The sequence below is a fragment of the Erythrolamprus reginae genome, chromosome 1 (assembly GCF_031021105.1).
Source record: "Erythrolamprus reginae isolate rEryReg1 chromosome 1, rEryReg1.hap1, whole genome shotgun sequence".
Lineage (NCBI taxonomy): Eukaryota > Metazoa > Chordata > Lepidosauria > Squamata > Dipsadidae > Erythrolamprus > Erythrolamprus reginae.
This window is the reverse complement of record NC_091950.1, coordinates 310,038,689-310,065,031: the sequence shown is the minus strand read 5'-3', so window position 1 is coordinate 310,065,031 and position 26,343 is coordinate 310,038,689. Positions and strand designations below refer to the sequence as shown.

Sequence of the window (26,343 nt, the reverse complement as noted above, 5' to 3'; positions counted from 1 at the left end):
TTGATTAATTTTACAGGGGTGATTTATTCCCAAATTTCCTCTAAAAATGGAGGTAGTCCATTTTTATAAAAGTGCAAACATATAATATTGTATCTGCATTTTTAGTGCAGAGGGCACTTCCAAAAAGGGCTTAAACCACAGTACCATAATGAAAGGGGGAATAGACTGTGGTCTGCAAGAATAATATACAATTAGATATAATAACTCTCCATGAGGGAAAGAAAGCCCAAAACTCATTGAAACTAAAGTACAGAGGAATAAAAGAGTAAGGGTCAAATCTGTAAAAATATGGGTGGCATTCTGTAAACAAACCAATAATTCATGATCACGAGGTTATTAACAGGCTATTGAGTTTGTGTGGGGGTAACCAACAATCTGAATGGCCCTGCTTTGTGTAATATGGATTTACTCTATGTAATGCTATGCAAATAAATGCACGTACTGTCTGACACACTCACAAGATGTGCCTACAGGGAATGAATGCATTTTGACAGGGAAAGCAAGTATCCAGGACTTACGTTGACATTTCTTTACATCAAGAGCGTCTCCGAAATATCCGTCAGCACACTTTTCACAGTATTGGCCTGTTGTACCTGGCTTACATTTAAGACAAGCTCCAGACAAGCTGTCACAACTGCCAGGAATGGAGAAATCGAGGTTGTCATTACATTGGCAAGGCTGGCACAATCCCCCTGGTTTTGAAGGTTGTCCAAAATAGCCTTCTGCACACCTAGGGTGACAGACAGATCAGTTCAAACACTTAGTTAGGCCTGTTGGAATAAAACAATGATTAGTTTTGTGTTCCTTCGGAAGCACTAAAAATAGTTTCATTTGGATACTCTGAAGCAATTCCTGATCCTCTTTCCTCATTTAAAAACAAAACAAGCAAACAACAACAACAATAATAGATTATAGTACCAAAGTTACCAGCTGAAATAATGCCAGCTATGTTTTCTATTTGATAATAATGTGGAAGGAGGAAAATAAGAAGGGGCTATGCCAGTGATGGCAAACCATGGCATTGGTGACACAGGTGGCACGCGGAGCCATATAGAAACATAGAAACATAGAAGACTGACGCAGAAAAAGACCTCATGGTCCATCCCTTATAGTATTTCCTGTATTTTATCTTACAATGGATATATGTTTATCCCAGGCATGTTTAAATTCAGTTACTGTGGATTTACCAACCACGTCTGCTGGAAGTTTGTTCCAAGGATCTACTATTCTTTCAGTAAAATAATATTTTCTCACGTTGCTTTTGATCTTTCCCTCAACTAACTTCAGATTGTGTCCCCTTGCTCTTGTGTTCACTTTCCTATTAAAAACACTTCCCTCCTGGACCTTATTTAACCCTCTGACATATTTAAATGTTTCGATCATGTCCTCCCTTTTCCTTCTGTCCTCCAGACTATACAGATTGAGTTCACTAAGTCTTTCCTGATACGTTTTATGCTTAAGACCTTCCACTATTTTTGTAGCCCGTCTTTGGACCTGTTCAATTTTGTCAATATCTTTTTGTAGGTGAGGTCTCCAGAACTGAACACAGTATTCCAAATGTGATCTCACCAGCGCTCTATATAGCGGGATCACAATCTCCCTCTTCCTGCTGGCACGTGAACCGTTACCCTTAAATGATCTCTAACATGAATGTGTGTGTTGGCCAGCTGATTTTGGGCTCGCACAGAGGCTCTGGGAGGGTGTTTTTGGCTTCCAGAGAGCTTCGGGGGGGGATGGGGGAGGATGTTTTTACCGTCACCTGGCTCCAAGAAAGCCTTTGGAGCCTGGGGAAGGAGAATCATGAGTCTACTGGGCCCACCAGAAGTTGGGAAACAGGCCATTTCCGGCCTCCAGAGGGCCTCTGGGAGGCAGGGGAAGCTGTTTTCATTCTCCCCAGGCATTGGATTATGGATGTGGGCACTGGCGCACACATGCTCTTTTGGCACCCAAGGGAAAAAAAGGTTTGCCATAAGAACTAAAAAAAAAATTAAAAATCAGCGTCAGGAATACCATCTTTGCATTGAAGTTTACGTGACACCACTGCCTAGATACCAGCTACAAGGTACAATACCATAACTTACTTAGAAAACTGCTATTTTCCTCCCCAACATAAAAATCCCTGTTTAAGATGTAACCTAATAAACTTTGAAAAATGACAAGGAAGTAGTTTTACACATAATAAATCTATATCTCTATCCATAATAAAGACTGTTTCTGAATTATACATGTATGCAAATCCAAAGCCTCATTCTGAATATGTTCAGGATAGTAGCTAAAATTCTCTTTGGAGTCCTACCACAAAATGAGCATATCTGTAATATTTAGAAGGATGGAGGAAAATGTTAACGACCAGGTCATATGAATCCTGTTCAGTGATCAGTTTCAAAAAAAGATTGATAGGGCAGAAGACAAATGGCTTCATAAGACTATAGTCTCCATGATTGGCAATATATAACTACACAGTTAGAAACTCAATATTATGGTTAGAGCCTTAGTCTGCTTCTTTTGTTCTTAAATTACATAGAAGCATAGAACAAAGTTTCCCATGTGGCCAATGCAATACGATTACTGGAAATATATTGGAACAATGCAGATTCCTCCAATTAATACTCATTATGTTCTTTGCTTATCTGGCGTCATTACATTTTTTTTCTTTTTCCGTTAGCCTTTGTCTTTCATCCGATAATGCCAGAATTTTTTTTTCAAAGCCTATTGTAATAACAGCACACCAAGGATGTGTGGAATGCATGAACTTCTAATCATAACTCATTCTTCAACAAATGGCAATCTACTTACAGTATACAGTATTGCTCTTTGGTGCTCTGCTACCTAAATTTAATACATTTTTTTTTCTCTTGGCATACTATCAAGGGGTCTATATTCCTATTCAAGCATTCCACTGGAGCATATTTTCCTAAGAGAAGACCCTACTTTCCAGAAGATTAAAGTTGTTAGGTTCTCCTTACCTCTCAGCATTTCAAACCCTCTAATTTCAAACTAAACAAGGAGAGAATAATTTAGAACTAAGGATAAATTTCCTGACAGAACGGTTGATCAGTGGAACAACTTGCCTCCAGAACTTCTAGTGTTGTGAATGCTCCAACACTGGAAGTTTTTAAGCAGATGTTAGATAACCATCTGTCTGAAGTAATGTAGGGTTTCCTGCCTAAGCAGGGGATTAGACTAGAAGACCTCCAAGGTCCCTTCCAACTCTGTTATTATTATTAATATTATTATTATATAATTTATCCTGCCTAATTAAAGATATAATTAACTAACCACTATTTATTCTTCCTTTCAATATACTATGCCAACATTCATGGAAAAATAATTAATGTGGAAAATGAAGTATATGATGTTAACAGGAAAAAAAGTCTTATGATGAGATAAAAATGCAAGAATTTAGAAGGGAGATGTAGATAAAGCTATAAAAAGATATTCTTCACAATGTTTCTAGTTTTTTTAGCATTAGTTACATCAAGAGCAATCCTAATCTAATAAAAAGTACACATTTCCTCTGACAACTATAAAATCATTCCCTTTTTAAAGTTAATTTTGTGACTTTTGGGTTAAAAAGATTGAATAAATAAACCACTCAGTATTAATTCACAAATAATTTTATTAATCTATTCATAAAGGATTATTTCATTCCATACGAATGAAAGGAAACTATTGAGCTGCATATGAAGCTGACTGTAGATCTATAGGTCAGCGGTTCAAATCTCACCACCGGCTCATGGTTGACTCAGCCTTCCATCCTTCTGAGGTGGGTAAAATGAGGACATGGATTGTGGGGGCAATAGGCTGGCTCTGTTAAAAAGTGCTATTGCTAATATGTTGTAAACCACCCTGAGTCTAAAGAGAAGGGTGGCATAAAAATCAAATAGATAGATAGATAGATAGATAGATAGATAGATAGATAGATAGATAGATAGATAGATAAATAATAGATAAATAAATAATTAACTAAATAAATAATAGATAAATAAATAGATAGATAGATAAATAAATAGATAAATAAATAGATAAACAAACAAACAAACAAACAAATAAATAAATAAGCTGATTTCTGAAATAACTGAACAGTAGTCATTTCTAGAGAGCAGCAAGATCCAATTGTGCTTACTTTTTTTTTGAACACGATAGTTGAAGAAAAACTATAGAAAATAAACAAGGATTTTTGGATGTGGACCTATCAGGCACTTTGGGCCTAAATGTAAGCTGCAACTGAGTTTCCCTCAAGGAAGTTCTTTGCATTTGTTTTATGCACTTCTAGACTTCTTTATAGGCCTCTTCTAGATGTTGTAAATACCAGAAAAGGCCTCGGAGTTTGTTCCTGTGCAGATCAGAGAGAAGCAAAATGCCTGCTTCACTCTTAGAAATGAGAGAGTTGCATTATTTCAGAAAGCAACTTTGAGTCAGAGTGGATTTACTCAACTCTAGGTGGAAAAGGAATATCAAGTACAGAATAATAGAGTTGGAAGAGACCTTGGAGATTTTCAAGTCCAACCCCCTGCTCAAATAGGAGACCCTATACCCATGATGGCGAACCTATAGCAGGCATGCTATAGGTGACATGCGAAACCATATCTGAGGACAGGTATGGTTCCACACATTGTCCTATGTCAGCTCCAGCTGATTTTCAGCCTTCTTTTTGCTATCCCCAGACATTCCTGGGGATGGAAAAAAAAGCAACCCAATTCAGGAGGCTTTCATGAACCCTGGGGAGAGCAAAAAACAGCCCAATGGGCTCACCAGAAGTCCAGAGGCATGCGCAAGAGGCAGCGTGAGTGTGTATATGTGTAATGAGTCGGTTGAGGGAAACGGATGGCAACAAAAGCAGAAACTTTACACATTTACCAAAGGAGAAATTGTGGGAACGCGGGAACTAGTGTCTTGGAATGTGCGTGCGAAAAGCATAGACCTTGAGCATGACACGTATGATGACCCAGTTTCTCTAGCAACATTCTCCTTCCCAGCACTCTTATCTTGCCTTCTTTGCTGCTAGCCTAAGAAAAGTGCAACATTATATATCATGAGGTGGGCTGATAGGGCCCTTCTCTCGCTCTTGTTTCCCTTTTTCTCATGAATCAGCACTTTGAAATGTAGCACAAGTTGTGTGATTTTTATTGGTTATATTTTGTACGCTTAATACGTTATGAGTTTGAATTGGTGTAATTGACCCATATGAAATGTAGCATCATAGAAGCCTGCCTTTCTTTGTTTGCTTTCAATAAAAGGGTCATCCTGGATTTAATTTAGGTTGCCTCACCAAAGAAAAAATCCAGGTTGTCTCACCAAAGAGTCAAGTTTCTTGTCCGAGATTTTTTCTCTCAATTGGATTTGTGAGTAACCCGCAGTCAGTTTCCAGCTGCGAGCCCCCATAAGAAATGATATTAACTTAGGATACAGTGAGGAAATACAGTAGTTACAGAATATAAAAGGACATCTGGAATATGAGATGATGGTCCCTTTTATAAGACAAGAAAAGATGAAGCAGCAGAAGAAATGGGCAACTGTCACTCCAGATAAACACATATATGTAGCCCAGTAATGTCAGTGAAGGGCTGCAAATTTTTTACTACCACATTGTGGGTGTGGCTTATTGTGTGGGTGTGGCTTGATAGTCATGTGACCGGGTAGAAGTGGCTTGCTGGCCATGTGACCAGATGGCAGTGGCTTGACAATCATGTGAATGGGGGGATGGCTTAAAGGTCATGTGATTAGGTGGGAGTGGCTTACAGACCAAGATAAGTTTTCAAATAGGTGCTTGGACTCTTTTTCAGTTGATTAAGCCACATTATTTGAATAGCCACAAAAAGGAGAAATGATAGTCAGCATTATTTGTTGAGGAGCACAGTAACATTTTAAGGGTTTGTACTGAACCCACAAAGTTCAGTATGATAACAGATTAGGCAAATAGTTCAATTTTCTTTAATTGCTATAAAAGTTCAGTTTTAGATAATGATCAAAATAATTAAAGCGTTTATGTGTAAAAACATACTACTTAATTATTTCCTATTTTAAAAGTAATTAAGGATCATACTATGGTACTAGTATGTACCTCCAGGACCATCTTCTGCCGCGCGAGTCCCAGCGAGGTCCCACAGAGTTGGCCTTCTCTGGGTTTTGTCGACTAAACAATGTCGTCTGGCGGGCCCCAGGGGAAGAGCCTTGTGGCGGCCCCTGCCCCCTGGAATCAATTCCCCCCAGAGATTAGAACTGCCCCCATCCTCCTTGTCTTTCGTAAATTGCTTAAGACCCATCTATATCACCAGGCATGGGAGAATTGAGACATTTCCCCTAGGCTTATATAGTTTTATGTATGGTATGCTTGTGTTGCATGGTTTTTAAATGTTGGGTTTTTAATATGTTTTCTTTTAAACATTAGATTTGTCACATTGTACATTGTTTTATTACTGTTGCAAGCCACCCCGAGTCTGCAGAGAGGGGCGGCATACAAATCTAATAAATTATTATTATTATTATTATTATTATTATTATTACTAGAGAAGCAGGGACAATAAAAAACGATTAAGTATTCAATAAATAGTTCATAAACTTATTACCCCCACTGCATCCCCTCCCCCTGTGGGGACAGCAACCCAACACTGGGTAATATACAGTAATACCTCATGATACGAACTTAATTGGTGCAAGGAGGAGGTTCGTAAGACGAAAGGTTCGTAAGATGAAACATTGTTTCCCATAGGAAACAATGTAAAGTCAATTAATCCGTGCAACCAAAACCCCCCCCGCAAAAAAACGGCTTTCGGCGACTGCTGGGAAGCCGCGCGGCTGTTTTAAAAGGTGACAGCCGGCCTGGGGGGCTTCCCAGCACCCCAGGCCGGCTGCGACCTTTTAAAACACCCGCGCCGCTTTGCAGCTGTCTCCTGAAGCCGAACGCTAAAGCCGAACTTCCGCGTTCGGCTTCGGGAGACAGCTGTGAAGCGGCGCGGCTGTTTTAAAAGGTCGCAGCCGGCCTGGGGGGCTTCCCAGCAACCTCCCGAACTGAACCTGGGGTTCAGAAAAATTTTGCCTCATCTTACAAACTTTGTTCGAGTTACGAACCGGCGTCCGGGAGGCTTCTGGGAAGCCCCGCCGCCCGGATGTCACCTTTTAAAACAGCCGCGCGGCTTCCCAGCAGTCTCCGAATGCCGGTTCGTAACTCAAAAAAAGTTCTTAAGAAGAGGCAAATTTTTTCTGAACCCCGGGTTCGTATCACGAGTTGTTCGTAAGACGAGGGGTTCGTATCTTGAGGTACCACTGTATAAGGATTTGGCAAGAGGGGGGAAACACTTGAAAAAGTAACAGTCATAAAGTCAGTTCAAGGAGTCATTGTGGTTCCAAGGCAAAAAATAATGAAGAACACTTCATTTTAATTTCTAAATTAGTTAGTATAATAGCTACACATGACAGAGGAGCACTGGCATGCTAAAACATTAAGAGATTCCATGAAAATTCTGAAGTGATTACTTACTCTAATTTAATTGCTTCTATAGAAGGCTTTCTAAATATACAAATGCAAGTGCCTTGAGCATTTTTATGCAATTTGTAACCATTAAAATAAGCAGATTGGTTTCTTGTTTTGCTGGAGAGACGGAGTAACGACACGGACACCAGAGCTGGATTTAAAATTGGGTCATTTTTATTAACATAAATTTGCATAATTTATTCAAATACTTTGCATAAATTAGCATAAACAACTATGACCCGGAACTGGACCTGCAGGGTCAAACAAATACTTCCGGGGCGGAAATGACGTTATGCCAGTAAACATTCCTGGGCAACACATGGGCGTATCTCGATGCAAGGTCCAGGTGAGGGCCAGGCCGTCACCTGTGACCTTTTCTGCCATGCTGTGCATGAGGGGGGTCCCACCGGCTAACCCGAATCGGGGAATTAAAGGTGCAGGACCCAAAGACAGGTTCCCCCCAGCTGCTCAGGCAGAAACTCCCTCCATGAGCTTGCAGAGAACCTGTCAATCATCCCCAAAGATGCCCAAGGGAGAACGCGCGGTTGCTAAACCACCCAATTTTCCGCCCCTAACCTGCCTACCCAATGACCAAAGGTAAGCCAATTAACCTAATTAATGCAAGCACCCCCTAACCGCACAGCCATCACCCCAGTGTGGAATGGGCGAAAAAACAGCTCAGCTAAGAGGCAGAACTGCAAAAAATTCCCATTCGGCCCCCTAAGGGCGACCCCTAAGCACACTGCAAAATAGTGGAGGGCGGGCGGGTGTCTGCTTTGTAGCTTGGTCCGGGCGAAAAGGAAGAGCCCCGGGCCTGCTCGCCCTTATATAGGGCAAGCAGGCCCCGCCCGGACCAATCAGGGGCCTGGCCAATCAGGCCCCGATCTCCCGAGCGAAGTCTCGCATCGCGAGACTTCGCCCGGGATCCAAGATGGCGGCCGCCATGAGGGACCGTGTCTCCCGGTCCCTCCAGCAAAGCCTGCCTGCCGGGTAAGTCCGGCGCTGTCATTGCTGGAGAGACGGAGTAACGACACGGACACCAGAGCTGGATTTAAAATTGGGTCATTTTTATTAACATAAATTTGCATAATTTATTCAAATACTTTGCATAAATTAGCATAAACAACTATGACCCGGAACTGGACCTGCAGGGTCAAACAAATACTTCCGGGGCGGAAATGACGTTATGCCAGTAAACATTCCTGGGCAACACATGGGCGTATCTCGATGCAAGGTCCAGGTGAGGGCCAGGCCGTCACCTGTGACCTTTTCTGCCATGCTGTGCATGAGGGGGGTCCCACCGGCTAACCCGAATCGGGGAATTAAAGGTGCAGGACCCAAAGACAGGTTCCCCCCAGCTGCTCAGGCAGAAACTCCCTCCATGAGCTTGCAGAGAACCTGTCAATCATCCCCAAAGATGCCCAAGGGAGAACGCGCGGTTGCTAAACCACCCAATTTTCCGCCCCTAACCTGCCACAGGAGCGGGGGTCAGATCTCTATCTTGGCCCCCCGACTCCCCCCTCTAGCTGCGCCAGCTCACGCAGAGACCGCTGCAGGTCCTGTAAGAAGATGGCGTTCCCCTGGTCAGACAGGTGAACGCCATCATCACGGTAGAGCCATGGCTGGTCTATTGATATAAGGGGATGAGGTATTACTACTCCACCCAACTCTCTAACTGTTTTACCCATAGCCCTATTCACCCGACGCCTAGCCCGGTGAATGGCCCTAAGGGGAGAGGCGTCCCTCCAAACAAGCCTAGGTAATAGTTCTGACCACACCACTTGCGTGGTGGGCCAGACCTCACGAAGCCTTCACAGGTCTTCGCGTGCCTGGATGATCAGCGCCAGGCCTCCCAGTATGCGCAGGTCATTGCCACCTAAGTGCAATACCAGCCACCTGGGTGCGGCCAAGGACACTGCCCACCCAAACCCACTTGGGAACGACTCCAGGAGCCGCCCCCCACATTGCCGGGCGCAGCCACCAAATGCTGACCGCCCAGCACACCGGTAGGAGACCCTCCCACCGCATACCTCTCCGGCCCACCAGGTAACCCTGACCCGCCGCCCCAGGGACGGCTGGGTCCCGACAGCGCTCCTGGCCGCCAGGCGGCCGGCCCAGCAAATCATGCTGTGGCCACACAGCAGCGCCGTCGGTGTCACGTCAGCCTGGGGACCTGCAAGAGGAAACACACGCAGAGAGGTCACCTAGCCTAAGCCCTGCCTAGGATCCTCAGCGGCCTAACATAACCCAAATATGCCGCTGACCGCCAGCGGCCGATCACCCGAATCCAGTGGGCCGGGAAACCAGAAAGTGCCGTGCTAGTGGCGGCGCCGATACGGAACGAACGCGTTCCATAACCGGCGGGAGCCGTGCCCACCTGGGCCATAGCCCTGGGTACTAACGACAAAAGTACAAACGGGTCAGAAGGGGTACCGTCCCAATGCCTAGACGGGTACCCCAGACCTGATCCCCGCAGAAAACACCAAAGCTGTAGGGCGGCCACCGTACACACTGATTGGTCGGCGGCCGCACTAGGTAGATGGTAACCCCTCTGCGTGGCTGATCTGACTTAGACCGCCTTACCACAAGGGACCCCCCCTTGTCTAACGGCCAGATCAGCGTGCTGGAAGGCACGGAGCGAATTGCCAGCCTGAGATGAGGCCAGGCCTCGCTGACCCCAAGGGCCCCAAGCATGACACCAGTCGCTGCACCAGAAAGACGGGCCTCTTACAATGAGGAACACAGACTGCCAAAAACCACGTTGATTAAAGACAGCTGCTCCACCGTCAGAGCCTGACGAGTGTCACCAGGGGCCCCCGCTCGCTCCCCATACAGCCCTCCAGCACCTGCCGGATGCAAAGTCACCCGGAACAAGCAGCCAACCCCCCGCCTTGTACAGAAAGGCGAGGCCGGCTAACCAGAACCGGATCGTCCTAACTGACAGGCCACGCTGCCCAAGCTGGACGCAGAACCCGGCCAGGCGCTATACAGGGATGGGACAGCTAAGCTGATAACCCCCGCCCTGCCTGAAATCCCCAAAACTCCTAACCCGCATGCTGGTATGCCCCAAGGGTGCCGGGCGTTACAGACAAGGGGATTGCCCGGGATGCCGCGACTCTCCACCACTCCGGATCCCTCCCAGACTCCAGAGGTGGCTGGGGAACACTTCTGGCAACTTCCGGGCCCACGGGGCCAGGGTCCGAAACCTGGGCAACTGACCACGGGACAAGGCATCAGCAACCCCGTTATCTAAACCGGGGACATGCTTAGCCAAAAACAATGCGTTTAGAGACAAGGACCTGTGCACAAAATGGCGGACAAGCCGCATGACCCTGTCGCTCTTTGATGACAGGGCATTCACCACATGGACAACCGCTAGGTTGTCACACCAAAAGTGCACAGTCTTGTCCCTAAACTGCTCACCCCAAAGCTCCAAGGCCACTATTAAGGGGAAGAGCTCCAGGAACGTAAGGTCCTTAACCAACGAAGTGGCACTCCATTCCGGAGGCCATGCCGACCAGCACCACTGGTCACCTAACACTACCCCGAAACCACAAGTCCCCGCGGCGTCAGAGCAGAGCTGCAACTCAGCTTCCAACAGAAGCTCGTGCCTCCAGAAAGACAACCCGTTAAATCTATCCAAAAAATCCCGCCACACGCCGAGGTCAGCCCTGACCCCGGCGCAAAGGCGGGTACGATGATGGGGCAAACGGAGCCCCTTCATCGCATCATACAACCTCCTGGAAAAAGCCCTTCCAGGAACAACTACCCGACAGGCAAAATTAAGAATGCCTGCCAGTTCCTGAAGCTGCCGTAGGGTCACCTTCCGGCAGCCCAGGACCTCATCGAGCTTCCGCTTGATCTTTACCAACTTCTCTAGGGGCAATCTGGAAGATTGCTCCTCTGAGTCCAATTCAATACCCAGGAAGGTAATCCTGGTGGCGGGGCCTTCGGTCTTCTCAGAGGCTAAAGGCACCCCTAATTGAGCACAAAGGGCTTCGAAGTCCCGCATCAAAGCAAACATTGCTCCGAATGCGCAGGCCCCGCCAGAAGGAAATCGTCAAGGTAGTGAACGACCGTACCCAGGCCACTTCGTCTCCTGAGCGCCCACTCCAAGAAGGTGCTAAAACTCTCGAAAAGAGAGCACGAGACAGAGCACCCCATGGGCAAAGCTCTGTCCACGTAATAGCCCCCCTCGAAATGAAAGCCCAACAGCTCAAAGTCGCCTGGGTGTATGGGGAGGAGCCGGAATGCCGACTTAATGTCGCATTTACCCATAAGGGCTCCCACCCCACACTTCCTAACCATAGTCACGGCTGCATCAAAGGACGCATACCGGACTGAACACAGCTCGTCAGGAATGAAATCATTCACTGACTCCCCTTTTGGAAAAGACAAATGGTGAATCAACCTAAATTCACCGCTCGCCTTTTTTTGGGGACCACACCTAAGGGAGACACACGAAGATTCGGGAAGGGCGGCTCCGCAAAGGGCCCCAGGACCCTGCCTTCAGCAACCTCCTTCCCAATCTTCTCCCTAACAATGTCTTCATGACCAACAACCGACCTAAGGTTGTCAGACATGAAGGCCCTCCTAACACCCTGATAAGGGATCCTAAATCCCTGCACAAAACCTAGCAAGAGAGCGGCCGCTCTCGAGCGAGGGTGGTAGTCGCCCAACCAACCCTCAAGCACCCTTAAATTAATTGGGCTGGGCCCCTTTTCCCCCAGCAGGTGGGGAAGGCTTTGGGGGACCCGAGCCTTTCTTTTCACTCCCCTTCTTGGGGCGGGGGCACACGGCTGCGGAATGGTTTCCCCCACAACCTCCGCAGGCGTGACGAAACCTGCAAAAGGGGCGAAAACACGCCCCCTTTGCAGCGAACTCGTGACAAATTAAAGAGGCACCCTTACTGACGGCACCCGCCACAGCCTTTGCCGGCGCGGGCGTCGCAGGCTCCTCCTCCATGAAATGACCGCTATCGGTCCTATCACAGCCCTCCTTCCCCGACATATGAGTGGCCTGGAACCACAGGTCCGGAACCACCATATTCCAAGGCAAGTAGGGTTCATGGGCAATGCGCATACGGAAGCCCTTGTCATAGTGCCTCCATATGGTCCCCCCATACTCGAAATGGGCCCTCGCTATCAGGTCGATGTACTTCAACAAGGCAGCGGCCCTCTCCGGCTGCCTCTGAATGACCACCGACGCAAAGGTCAGAAATGCATACAGCCACGAGCTGAAGCATTTCGTGACCTTTGTCTTTTTCACCTTCTCCCCAGGGACAATCTCTTTATCTTGTTTAGGGACCTCCCTGTTCAGGAGGGAGAACAAATCAACGTATTCCCCCCGCCAGATTGCCTCCTTAACTGAGGGGTGCAGATGGTACCCTAAAGGTGTGGCGGGCAACCCACAAGGGATAGCCCCAGGCTTGATGCTGGCGAACGGGTCCCACACCGTGGTGGCCCCCGAGCCCAGCATCCCAAGCCCCGGCGGGTACATGAATGGGACCGGTGGCATAATAGCCGGTGGAGGAGGAATCCAACCCCCCACCCCCGCCCCAGGCGGGACAGGCACCCCCAGCGCCCCCGCTGGCGGAGCCGGCGGGGACCAAACCTGACCGCAGGTGCCTGCAGCAGCCCCCGTGAAGCTGTTGCCACCCCCCAAGGCTGGTGGGATGAACCCGGGACCCTGAATGGGCAGGAGCGGAGATGTGCCTACATGTGGTGCAACCTCACCTGCCCCGTAAGGGGTCGAAGCCATCCACGGTGGGCCCATCCTGGCTGGGCCCTGGAACGATGACCATTGCCCATGCTGGGCCATCTGTCCAGCCTGGCCGGTCTGTCCGGTGCTGCCCGCTTGTCCGGGGCCTGCCATCCGCACTTCATGGGCCACGTGCCCAGCAGGGGCCGACTCCTCTTCGGGGTCTGCGCCCCAAGCCGCGGTGGCAGCCGGGGAAAGCCCCTCCGGGCCTGCCCCCGACCTCCACCTCTCCAACTCGTCGAGCCGCTCCAGGACCCTGGCCCAGGAAAGAGAAGGAGACACCTCGGGTTGAGGGACTGTGGGCATAAACCCAGCCACCCCCCCAACCGGGATCCCCCCCGGGGGCCCCTCTGCCGCCGCCCGAGCCCGAGCAGACGGCCTGGCAGCCCTCCTGGGCCGCACCACCGGTTGGGCCGGGAGGGCCTTAGCTGGCCGCTTCTTAGGGGCCATGCCACTAACTGCTATCTTTAAACAATAAGGAATAGGCGAGACAAAGTCCTCCCCAAAAGGGCCCTGCACCACTGGGACAAGGCCTGCTCCAAATAGCAGGCCTAAGCGGAGCCAAAACCCCCCGGGAAGCCAATTCCCCCCTATTCCCGAGGGCAACAAGGCCCAGACACCGGGCCTTTATCCCAGGCCTCGATTCCCAGCGACCCCCGCACGCCCGCGAGGCCACCAGAAGGCAGCACCACCCTTGCCCTGACACAGAACAATGAGGCTCCAAACCGGAGCGGAGCCAGCCGATGCTGGCTCCGCTGATGAAGAAAGCAGGCTTTTCACCCCCACAGGCCACAAAATGGCGCCTCGCACGAGGTCGCCAAACAAAATGGCCGCCGCAAGCAGACAAACGAATGTCTGCTTTGTAGCTTGGTCCGGGCGAAAAGGAAGAGCCCCGGGCCTGCTCGCCCTTATATAGGGCAAGCAGGCCCCGCCCGGACCAATCAGGGGCCTGGCCAATCAGGCCCCGATCTCCCGAGCGAAGTCTCGCATCGCGAGACTTCGCCCGGGATCCAAGATGGCGGCCGCCATGAGGGACCGTGTCTCCCGGTCCCTCCAGCAAAGCCTGCCTGCCGGGTAAGTCCGGCGCTGTCATTCCATGGATGGTACTTGTGGATGGAAATCGCAGTGACCTCCACATTGACCAACTTATAAGTAAGTACTTTTCAGCTGATTTGGTTCTTTCATTTATTAGCTTTAAGTCTCTCAGGTTTGAGAGGAGGCCAGCAGAGAGGAGACACAGACAGAAATAGTGTTCAGAAGTGACAGTAACAGTGATAAGTGAGTGAATATGTAAGTCCTTTTTGTGGCAGATGGGTTAGGCCAAATATAGCACAATGCAGACTTTCTGTAAATGCTGAATTCTTTAATTCAGTTCCCAGATTTTCTGTTAAGGAAGGGTAGCATATGGCCAACAGAACATACTTTCAAAATTTTCCTCCTTACTGTTAGACTGAAGGAACATTCTATCATTGTTTGTACTTCTTTATATGAATTGCAATTCCTCAAATTTCACATGCTGCAGAGGGTATTCTAGTGCAATGCTTCTCAGCCTTGGCAGCTTCAAGATATATGGACTTCAGCTCCTCATGATGGCTGGGGAATTTTGGAAGTTGATGTCCACATATCTTAAAGCTGCCAAAGTTAAGAAACACGGTCATTGTAGATCCGTTTTTATGTCCTTATTTTAAAAATAGTGATTTACCATTTTAATATTTGTAGAGATTCTATGAATGTCCTGATCTTTCTCCTTATAAGTCAATTTTATAGGAACTGTAGAATTCATAATACGGGACAGAATGCAAAATACTTTGGATGAGAAAAAAAATTCACATATGAGAACGAATATTGCAAAAAATAATAAAGGATGGTGCATAATGTATATACGGATAAAAAGATAGTTGCAAAGAACTATAGCAAAGAACAATTAAAAGAGAGAAGATGTATGGGCGGCATACAAATCTAATCAATAATAATAATAATAAAAACAATTTTGATGGAAATATAGAATTATTTGGAAATAAGACTAGTCCAAAGCTTTTACTAAAACAAGGAGAATTTCAAAACAAATGTGAAGAAAGAATTTAGAATGAAACTGAAATGACACAAATGACACATTTTTTTTAAAAAAGGCATGAGAAAAATACCCTCAAAGTCATAAATGCTATGATAATCTTGGAAAACAGTAAAAGTTGCAGGCATAGATGGTATAACTGTTAAAATATCAACGTGGTTTGCTTAAGAAGTGGCTGCACACATGTTAAATGTTTGATGTGTGCATCTCTATCTGACATTCAGAAGAACCTGTCATTGTTCAGCTATCAAAAGAAAAGGTAAGAAGAAAGAATACAGATTGACAGGGAAATTAGTTTGCTAAATGTGCTTAGCAAATTTTTGGCATAATTTTAATCAAAAGAATAAGAGAAGACAATGATGAGAGAATTCAACGAGAAGACATTGACAAAACTTGAAAAGGGGAGCTTTAGCAAGGAAGGGGTTGTGTAGATTATTTTATGCTTGTCGATTTAGAGAAAGTATATGATAAAGTGAATAGGTTTGAATTATGGAATATTTTTTCTGAAAGTTGGCTGGCCCAGTGTAATTAGAATGATATATGATGTAAAATAAAGTACAGTGGTACCTCTACCTAAGAATGCCTCTACTTACAAACTTTTCTAGATAAGAACCAAGTGCTGAAGATTTTTTTTTGCCTCTTCTCAAGAATCATTTTTCATTTGCAAACCCCAGCCTCCGAAACTGTAACCGGAAAAAGCAGGGAGAAGCCTCCGTGGGGCCTCTCTAGGAATCTCCTGGGAGGAAACAGGGCCTCCACCCTCCCTGTGGTTTCCCCAATCACACACATTATTTGCTTTTACATTGATTCCCATGGGAAAAATTGCTTCTTTGGACAAACTTTTCTACTTAAAAACCTGGTCACGGAACAAATTAAGTTCGCAAGTAGAGGCACCACTGTATTATGAAAATGAATCAAATGCTTGGCAAATGGTTCAGCACTGAGGAAAGTATAGGCAAGATGGGTAATTGCTATTGAATATGTTGATGCATCAATCAACATCAACATATTGATGATATGTTGATACTGATGATATGTTTGAATGTCACAAAGTAGGTTTGTGACGCTATGCTTATGATGTAGCAAAAGAAAATATACGCATATATATTTCTAAAGCTATGGCTTGTGTTTGATTCAGAACTTGAACAATTTGTAGCAAAGAACAGGTTCTGTGATGCAACAAGAAGTAGAAATCTGAAAATTAATAAAGCAAAACAATTTTTCTTTAAAAGAATTAATTCAAGAAAAGCAATCTCACTTGAAGAAACAAGGCTGAGCAAAAACGCTAAAGGGAATAAAGTTTTAATGGGACTTTCCCTATGCCTTTTCTTGAGATACCAGGGAGTGCCATCAGAGGTAGATGATGGAATGATTTGCAGGTATTAGGGTTAATCTTAATACAAGTGGGATATTCCTGATCAATAAACAGTTATAGAGCACAAGAAGTAGTGTCAGCAGCATATGGTGAACTCTGTGGGAGAGCATAGTGAACACAAGAACAAGGGGACACAATCTGAAGTTAGTTGGGGGAAAGATCAAAAGCAACATGAGAAAATATTATTTTACTGAAAGAGTAGTAGATCCTTGGAACAAACTTCCAGCAGATGTGGTAGATAAATCCACAGTAACTGAATTTAAACATGGCTGGGATAAACATATATCCATCCTAAGATAAAATACAGAAAATAGTATAAGGGCAGACTAGATGGAGGTCTTTTTCTGCCGTCAGACTTCTATGTTTCTATGTTTCTATAGTTTTTTATATACGCCATATAAGCTCTTCAAGTAGGGTAATGGAGAAATGACAAAGATCATGATAGTCCTCAGTCAACAATTATGAAAACAATGGAAATATGAATCAGAGTAGAAAAGATCTATGCATATTCCCATTTCTAAAAAAAATAGATGTAAAGGATATCCTAATTATAAGTTTAATAGCAAGATTCGGTTAAAAATTATGCAGAAGAATTTAAGCTCCTATGTGGCAGTGTTTTTCAACCAGTGTCCCGCGGCACACTAGTGTGCCGTGAGACATGGTCAGGTGTGCCGTGGGGAAATTAAACATGGGTCTCCAAACTACCATTCTTGCCAGGATATCCCTTTTGTATTCATTGAAACAGGCCCAGATTTCACACTAAGTGAATATAAATACATTTAGAAACTATATTATCAACTATATGTATAATATGTACTGCGTTAGTGTCATTTTGTGTCATTTTCATTGGTGGTGTGCCCCAGGATTTTGTAAATGTAAAAAATGTGCCGCGGCTCAAAAAAGGTTGAAAATCACTGCTATATGGAGAGAAGTGCAATAGAGCAAGCACATGTCAGAAATAACAGGGGAACATGAGAACTTAAAGCTAATATTAGATTGTTAGTTGAAATAGTAACAGAGTATTAAAAAGAGCACTACTTTGATTTGATAGAATACTTTAAAGCTTTTGATTGTGTTGGTAATTCAAGATTTGGGAAGCCTTTCAAAGCAGATGAAATTTCTGAAATAATTAGGAAGTCACATTTAGTCATGTGAAAAAAATTATCATCAAAAAAGCAAATAGACTACTTGTTCAATTTGTACATTGGATATAATATAGAGTTCAAAGATGTAAAAATTAAAGCCAGGAGTTGAAATTAGTGGAAGGCTTGTAAATTAGAGATGTGGACATTGCATTGGCTGAAAAGACTAAAGATCTAAGAACAAACATACTAGAAGTAAAACAGGAGGTTAAAGAGAGGGCTTTCGCTGAACATGAAGAACACTAAAATTACATCAACAAGAGCATTACGTAAACAGTAACCAATGACAGAAGTAGGTGTCAGTTAAGATTATCTAGGCTCTACAATTGATGAAGAGGGTGAATATCTAAAGAAGATTGAGAAAACAATAATAATGGTCCAAAAGATATTGAAGAGCCTAGATAAGTTCTTGAAAGATGGAGAGTTAGGCTAGCCAATTAAAGGATATTCCTGTATATAAATTAAAGATACATGGATGGACTCTGCACAATATCAAGAAGAAGAAGATTGGCTCCTTTCAGATACGGTGCTGGAGAAAGCTGCTTCATATTCATTGAGCAACCAAGAGAACCAATCTTCAGCACTAGAAGTCATCAGTACAGAATGTTCAGGGGAAGCAAGCATCATGAAACTAAAACTAGGGAAACATCAAGAGTGCTGATGAATCAATGGAAAATATAATGTTACCATAGGGTAAAGAGGTGAAAGGAGAAGTAGCAGCTAAAAGACATGGGGCTACCTTTGAACAGTGTTCGGAAACTTCAGATCGTGCAGAATGCAGCTGCGAGAGCAATCATGGGCTTTCCCAAAAATGCCCATATAACACCAACACTCCACAGTCTGCATTGTTTGCCAATCAGTTTCCGGTCACAATTCAAAGTGTTGGTTATGACCTATAAAGCCCTTCATGGCACCGAACCAGATTATCTCAGGGACCGCCTTCTGCTGCATGAATCCCAGCGACCAGTTAGGTCCCACAGAGTGGGCCTTCTCCGGGTCCCGTCAACTAAACAATGTCATTTGGTGGGGCCCAGGGGAAGAGCCTTCTCTGTGGCGGTCCCAGCCCTCTGGAACCAACTCCCCCCGGAGATTAGAATTGCCCCCACCCTCCTCGCCTTTCGTAAGCTCCTTAAAACCCACCTCTGCAGTCAGGCATGGGGGAATTGAGATACTCTTTCCCCCTAGGCCTTTACAATTTATGCATGCTATGTTTGTTTGTTTGTATGTATGATTAGTTTTACAATAAGGGTTTTTTAGTTGTTTTAGTATTGGATTTACATGTTGTTTTTTATTATTGTTGTTAGCCGCCCCGAGTCTATGGAGAGGGGCGACATACAAATAAATAAACAAATAAATAAACAAACAAACAAATAAATAAATAAATAAATAAACAAACAAACAAACAAACAAACAAATAAATAAATAAATAAATGAACTGAATATTTATTTTTTATTTGTTAAATGTATTTAACAAATGCCCATCTTGCTGAAGGATTATCCTGGGTGGCTTAAAACAATAAAAACAGAGAAAGAATGAGTAAACATAATAATATCAAAGTAATTAAACAATAAAAATAAACTATGATATAAACAATGAAGGTATAATAATATGTGATTAAAAATAGGTGGAGGGAAGCCAGGAGTGCAGGGTGGGGTTTGCTATTAGCCCAATAGCCACCTCTAATGTGGTACTCTCCCCCACCCCATTGGGTCTCCAGGCCAGCTTGCAGAACTAGAATAGATGGAATGCTGGAAACCCCCCAAATATACCTGCAAGAATTGCATAATGAGCTTAGAGGCAGAGTATCTTGAAGACCATTCATCCAGAATCACCAGGAATCAGCTACGACTCAATAGAGCATTACAACAGAAATATGGTGTTTTTAAAATATAGGACAGAAAGCTAGGAAGGAGAAACAGTTTCCAATTCATGCTCCCCCTTGAATCATGCCTGTCTTTTATTGACTTTTAATTGTCACAATTTTAAAAACATTTCACTCAACCCACTTCAAGGAAAGAGAAAAAAAAAAGTGAACAAAGTAAAGATGTACAGTTTTCATCACTGACTGCCAAATGTCCACATTTGTCTTTGTTCACTCACTTGGGAAATCATTCATTTTTATCATCCAGAAAACGGCGGGTGGGTGGGAGAACACTTATGAAATATTTGTAACATTGAGATGGTATCCATAATCCAGTTTTCAGATACTGAATAAACATTTTGAAGAATCCAAAGCTAATAAGTTCGAAAACACACAATTAAAAATAATTAAGATAAATAAATCTAGCCTCCTTTCTCACTTGTATTGTTTGGCTCATTCTGAGGAGATGAAATGGCAACTGAATAATTGATTAAATACACTCTTGGTATTCCAAACAAATTTGGAAGGCAGTATAACAACAATTAAACCATTCTCAAAAAAACCCAGCAAAATCAACAACAAAAAAAGAGAAAAATGTTTTTCGATGCAATATTTCATGTTTATCTGGAAAATTATAACTTGTTGGCTCATAAAGCAGCTGAAGAAATTTTCTCATTAAAATAGGATTCCTGCATACCAGTGATACTCTATTGCAATTATGGAACACTATTTACGTAGATCTTTAAAGATGGGTACATTAATGTGAAAAGGCATTAGCCTTAAAAAAAGAGAATGGAACATTCTTAGATCCCTCCCCCCCCCCCCCCCAAAAAAAATAATATTAAAAAGCATGCAATAACTTTCTTACCTTTCACAGCGTAAACCAGCGTATCCAGGGGGACATCCGTCACAAATGAATCCATGAGTTTGGTCCAAATGACAGGTGGGGCTAAAACTTTGTTGGTGGTGAAGAGCAAGAACCAGGTTAGGGAAAAAGCATAGAAAGAAATTCATTAGCAGCATAACTACTATTGTTTTCTGAGAGTGCTGCTTTAAAAACAGAGCAAAGGGAAAGTCTGTCTGGTCTGTCACACAGGGCTTAGGGTTTGACTCCAGCCAGTGGAGCTATTTCTGCCGACACTGGATATACCGTAGCTCAAACGGGTGGCAGCATCCAAATGACATGTTGTTATGGGCCTTTGGTCTATCAATGAGACTCTACTCCATTTTAAAAAGCAGGAATGTACAGCTGTTTGTCTGAGCCCCCAAGGGCTGGCAACATTAGATTCCCAAGTGAAAGCTCACTGCAGCTGAAGGACAATTGATGGGGATGTGCAATAATCCCAGCTTACATAAACACATAAAACACACTCCTGCACTGAAGAGAAAGTAAGTTGAGGATCATGCTGCTTTTTAAAGGACTTTATCTAACAGCATGTAATTGCACAGATGAACTGACTAAATAACATCTAACATCTTACTATAAGCTCGCCTCAAGGCAATATCCACTTGTTGACTTTCTGTTGGCAGAAGATGTTCTTAGAATGGGAGAATATAGTTTTCTGACTTCTGTGCTGTTTTGAATAGTCTTCCAAGTCTCTGGAGCAGATTTCAGGGGAAGAATGAGGATGTGGGACTAGACAACGATCACAATTTTTCTCATTCTGCTAACAGTGCCTTCCGTACCAATTAGTTACTATCCGTAAAGCAATTCTACTCACAGTCGGGAGATCATTTCCAATAATTTCAATATATCATCAGGTAATCCTAGAAATATTTCCTCAAAAATAAATCTCGCTAAATTCAAAGGGGTTTACCCCTAAGTAGCAGAAACTGATTGCAAAGTTCATTAATCATTCTCACCGTAATGGCAGGTTTTTTTTCACCGCTTCTAGCCTGAAGTTTCAAAAAGTTGCATATATCACAAATGGAGCTTTATATTGATTTATTTGATGTTTCTCTCTCTCTTTTTTACAAATATTATAGCAGCCGCAAAGTTGCTTCTTTTGGGAAACCCAGACTTTACATGTACAGTGATCCCCCGCTCGTTGCGAGGGTTCCGTTCCAGGACCCCCCGCAACGAGCGGGTTTTCGCGAAGTAGCGCTGCGGAAGTAAAAACACCACCTGCGCATGTGCAGATGATGTTTTTAACTTCCGCAGCGCTAGCGAGGAGCCGAAGACTGGGGGCGGCGCGGGTGTTTTAAAACGATCGGAGCCGGCATATCGAGAGAAGGAGAAGAGGACCGCCCCCCCCCCAACTCGAAGAATGACATTTCCAAGGCCGGGCGTGGGGGCGTGGGGGATCGGGGCTAGATTTCCCTTTCTCCCGCGGACTTTTCTTTTGCTCCGAGCCTTGCAGACAAGCAGCGACCCGGCTTTTTCAAAGCGCAAAAGGTTGGAGGAGGACGCGGCTCGCGGAGAGGTGGAGAGAACCGGCGGGGTTCCTCAAGAAGACAACAGGTTCTCGAGTGATCTGCCCCCCCCCCCCAACACACACCCGCATCCATCGCTCTAGCGGAATCCAAGCGCGCCTCTCCAAAGCTTCCTTTTTTCTTGGCTCCGGCGTTTCTCACTTCGCCTCTCCGAAGCGAAGGAAACAGGTGAACTTCTCCTCCGTCCGCCCCATTGAAGCCCCAGCCGGCTGGAAAGAAAAAAAATTCCTTTTTTTGGAACGGGGAAGAAGCCGGGTGGGTGGGCGGCTGGGAGAGAGAGGCAGGGCGACTAGCACGAGGGGATTAACCTCGCCTGGGAAAAGACTAAGGTCGTAAACGTAGTCGAAATCCAAGCCGGAGCCACGGGAGCGGCAGAGTTTGTTCCAGAGGGCCACCCCGGCCAGCCACAGAGCCATCCTCCAGCAAAACATGGTCCTGCTCCTCGGCGGAGAGATGGAAGCGAGAGAGAGGGAGAGGGAGGGAGGCGAGGCGCCGGGTGCCAGGAGCGGTGGAGCGCGTACGTGTGGCGGACGGGGGAGGTGGAAGGCTGGAGAGAAGGGGCGCCGTGGGGAGGAAAAAAGGGCCGCGAGGATCTCCTCTGTCCGTGCCGACCGGCTCTGCTCTTCTCCAAGGGGATCGCACCCGGAGCCTGGGGCTTCCCCCCATGCAAAGGAATCGGGAGGCTACCGTGCGCGTGGGCGTGCAGTGCTTCTCTCTGCGTGCGTGTGTGTGAGTGCTGCGCTTGTGTGTTTGTGTGTGTAGGCACGCGTGGAGGGCGAAGGGGTCCGACCCCCGCGAGGAGGGGAAGTTGCAAAGCGGGAGAAGGCGCTGACTCACCCGCCTGCCCTCTCGCAGCGCCCGGCTCCCCTCCTCGCCTCCTCCTCTGTCAAAGGCCGGGCAAACTTTTCTGCCTCCCCGCCATCGCGGCGGCGGTAGTACCGCCGGGCTACCGGGAACTCTTCTGCCCGGAGGTGGCGACGGTTGGAAGGATCCCTCCTCCTTCTCCCGGTCGACCTCCCTGCCGAGCTTTCCGCTTGTTCCCGCGCTGGAGTCGGACTGCACATCAGCAAACGGGGAGAAAATAGAGATGTCCTGGCCGGGTGGGGGTGGGGGGGAGAGGAGGAGGAGGACGGCCGGGAGCACGGCAGCCCTGCAGTGATGGCAACGCGTCAGCAAAGGAGAGAGACTGAGACAGAGGAAGGAAAAGTGCAACGGCTTCCCCGTCTTTTCTTTCCAATAATTTATCTGGAGTTTCCTTTCCTCCTCCTCCTCCTTCTCCCTTTAATGAGCAAAACCGTCCAGCAGAATCTCATCCGTCAGCATCCTGCTTGCTTTAATATATGAAACTAAAGCAGGTTGCGCAGCGGCGGCGAGCGGTTGTTGTTAGTTAATTTTTATTATTATTTTTTGCAAGCAGACTCGGGCCCGGCTTTTCCAAGCGGATGCGAAAGGTTAACGGGTTTTTTTGTTTGTTTGCTTGAGAAACAAAGTTTCCGCCGCAGCTTCTTCTCTTTCCCTTCCCTGGCTTGGAAGTGCGCGCGCTGCGCGTTGGCTTGCAGCGATCCAGGCTCCAAAAACGTAGGCAGGCTTTTGATGGCTGGATTTGGTTTTTTCTAAGCCAGCCGAACGAACCGGCGAGTTTAAAATTCGGATTTAGCTGATCAAGCTAAAAAATAAAACGCGGCTCCGATCATTTTAAAGCAGGCGCGCCGTTCTCCGCTGACTCCTGGCGAACTTCCAGGGCGAAGGGCGGGTGAGCGGGGGCTGGGGGGGGCTTCGCCCTCCCGCCAGCAAGAGGGGGAAGACCAAGGGAAGCCGCCCAGCAGCTGATCTGCCCGGCTGCCATCTACGCATGCGTGCCCATAAAAAAAAAAAAAAAAGGGCACACATGCGCAGATGGTGTTTTGACTTCCGGGTTGAAAAATCGCGAATAACCCTGTTCGCAATGGTCGGGGACGCAATAACCGGGGGATCACTGTATATAATAAGTTCATTATCTTTGAAGGCATTTTACCCTAGCTGTGGAGCTCTGCCTTCTAGTCCCTTTTCCCTCTATATTTCTTTCCTCCCCTATCTGATTGACACACTGGAAGGAGGTAATCTGCTGGCACACTGAAAGACACAAGCAGTTTGAAACAACAGGGTATCTGTCGCTCTACTATTTTAAAGAGATCAGTCTTCAATTATTCTTCCTTTTATTTCACTTTGAGATTTGTTTGCACAACATAGATGTTAAAATTTCCAAACAACTCAGCAGTAGGTTTGCAGCCTTAGGATAAAGTTTAGTTTAACATGATTGTAGCAGTGCAAGAAATTTAAGTAAGTAATGCCAACAGTCTTTCTTCTGCTAATAATTAACACCTGCAACATTATAAGACCTAAGTGAAATTTTTAAACAAGTCTAATGAATTGACAGGTAACCATTATTTAAAAAAACCATACAAGCTGCAGTTTTAATTATTGTTTTCTGCTGAAGTGTAAAGTTTCTGATTTGCAGCATAAAACAAATGTATATCCACTTAGGGAATGTCATTAAATTTAATGGAATTTATTTTCCAGTAACCAAAGCCCAGATTCATTATATAAAAGTGTGTTTTAATGCTGAAGAAAATAATATTTTTGTGGGCATTCCAATTGTACACCCTGAATTGTATGAATTGAGTCATGACTGGCAGAGTAGCAGAAGAAAACCCCTAGCTCTTCTTTTTTTGGTCATTGGGACAAATTGGTTTTTGTTTTCTTACTTGCAAAGAATAAGCTCATGAGACTTCCAGGATGAATTGTAGGATGCTTAAAACCAAAAAATGTATATAAGTATGTTTATATGTCTTGTTTTGTTTGTTTCTTTGTTTGTATTATAATCAAAATAAAAAAAAATAATTTTAAAAAAAACCCAAAAAATGTGTGAAAAATCACACCACTGAAAATGGTGATTTGAAACTAAATTTTGCCATAATATTATGGATCCCAAAATGCCACATTACATGTAAGTTCACTTGCCTGCCCCTCTAGGTGATAATTCCGTTTATCAAAAAAATAATAATAATTGTGAGATATTCTGGAAAGGAGAAAGGAGAGAAATAGTTCTATTTATGTGAGAAGCACAGCACAGAGTAGCAGAAAATAATCATTTCTGAAATCCATGTCATTTCTTTTATTTGCCAGTATGTGAATTTTGAACCTAATCAACCACCATGACCTGATTAGATTCTCAGAAAGTATGCTGTTTATGTAAATATAGAAAGAATAATAGCCTCAGATGTTTTAGATATTGTATATTCCAAAGGGAGAGTCCAGTAAGGCAAAGAACATTATTTTTTTCAACTTAATTTCCATATGCATCTCCATTATGTAATTAATAAGGATCAGAGATGAACAGTTGAGAATACTCTGGATCATATATACTTCAGAGTCTAACTCCACCCATCTCCATTGTTGTCAAATCCATCATGCATGTGAGAAAGGGTGAAATGCTCCTGGTTCGCTCGTCCCTATCAGTCGTCGGAGAGCCAGTCGCGAAGGGAGTGCAAGGCTCCGCCCAGCCACCTGGGTGCCACCATTTGGGTTCTTTTACTATCTGCATATGCACAGAACACTTTGCATATGTGCAGAGGGTAAGAAGAACCCAAGTGGTGGCATCCGGATTGGTGGGCGGAGCGTCGTGCTCCCTTTACAACTGGATCTTCGATGACCGATAGGCAAGAGTGAACTAGGAGCACTTCACCCCTGATGTGAGGCCTGCTTCTAGTTCCTGTCTGGCTTTGCTTTGGCATGGCCACATAGAATCCATAGAGTTGGTAACAGACTATTAAGTCACAAAGCACTTCACTTTGTGAAAACTATATAGCTGTCTATAGTGAATGGCAATTTGAAAGTTAAGCAACTCTCCATGTTAATATGGTCATACTGTGAATCTGAAAGAAATTGTTTGGATCTTGTATAAGCACATCCTTTTGATAAAGGAACCTGTAATTTTCAAGCTTCTGCTTGAGCAGGTGAAAAGAGGTGGTTGCTTTAAGAATATTATTAACTTTAATAAGTCAGATTCTTAAAAGTAGCAGCATCTTTTTTCAGGCTTACATTGTAACCTGCAAAAAAGTTGGGCTTTTTAAACCAATAGGGAAAATATGCTGGCATAACTCCTTCCTAATTATTTTTCAAGCTTGTACAGCCCTACTGTATAAAAATTGGAAGCTCTGCTTGTCCCTCTCTCAAATTTTAGAGTC

The 26,343-nt window shown here is 45.0% G+C and overlaps 1 protein-coding gene across 1 annotated transcript in view; it reads right to left on the bottom strand.

Annotated features, from left to right (window-relative positions):
* The window catches only part of LAMA2 (laminin subunit alpha 2), a 528,196-nt gene that overhangs the window by 194,957 nt on the left and 306,896 nt on the right, over positions 1-26,343 (bottom strand). The window contains exons 18-19 of the mRNA XM_070733489.1: positions 20,553-20,639; positions 519-730 (exon numbers count right to left, since the gene is read on the bottom strand). Coding sequence (XP_070589590.1) covers positions 519-730; positions 20,553-20,639 — 299 coding nt within the window. The remainder of the gene's footprint in view (positions 1-518; positions 731-20,552; positions 20,640-26,343) is intronic.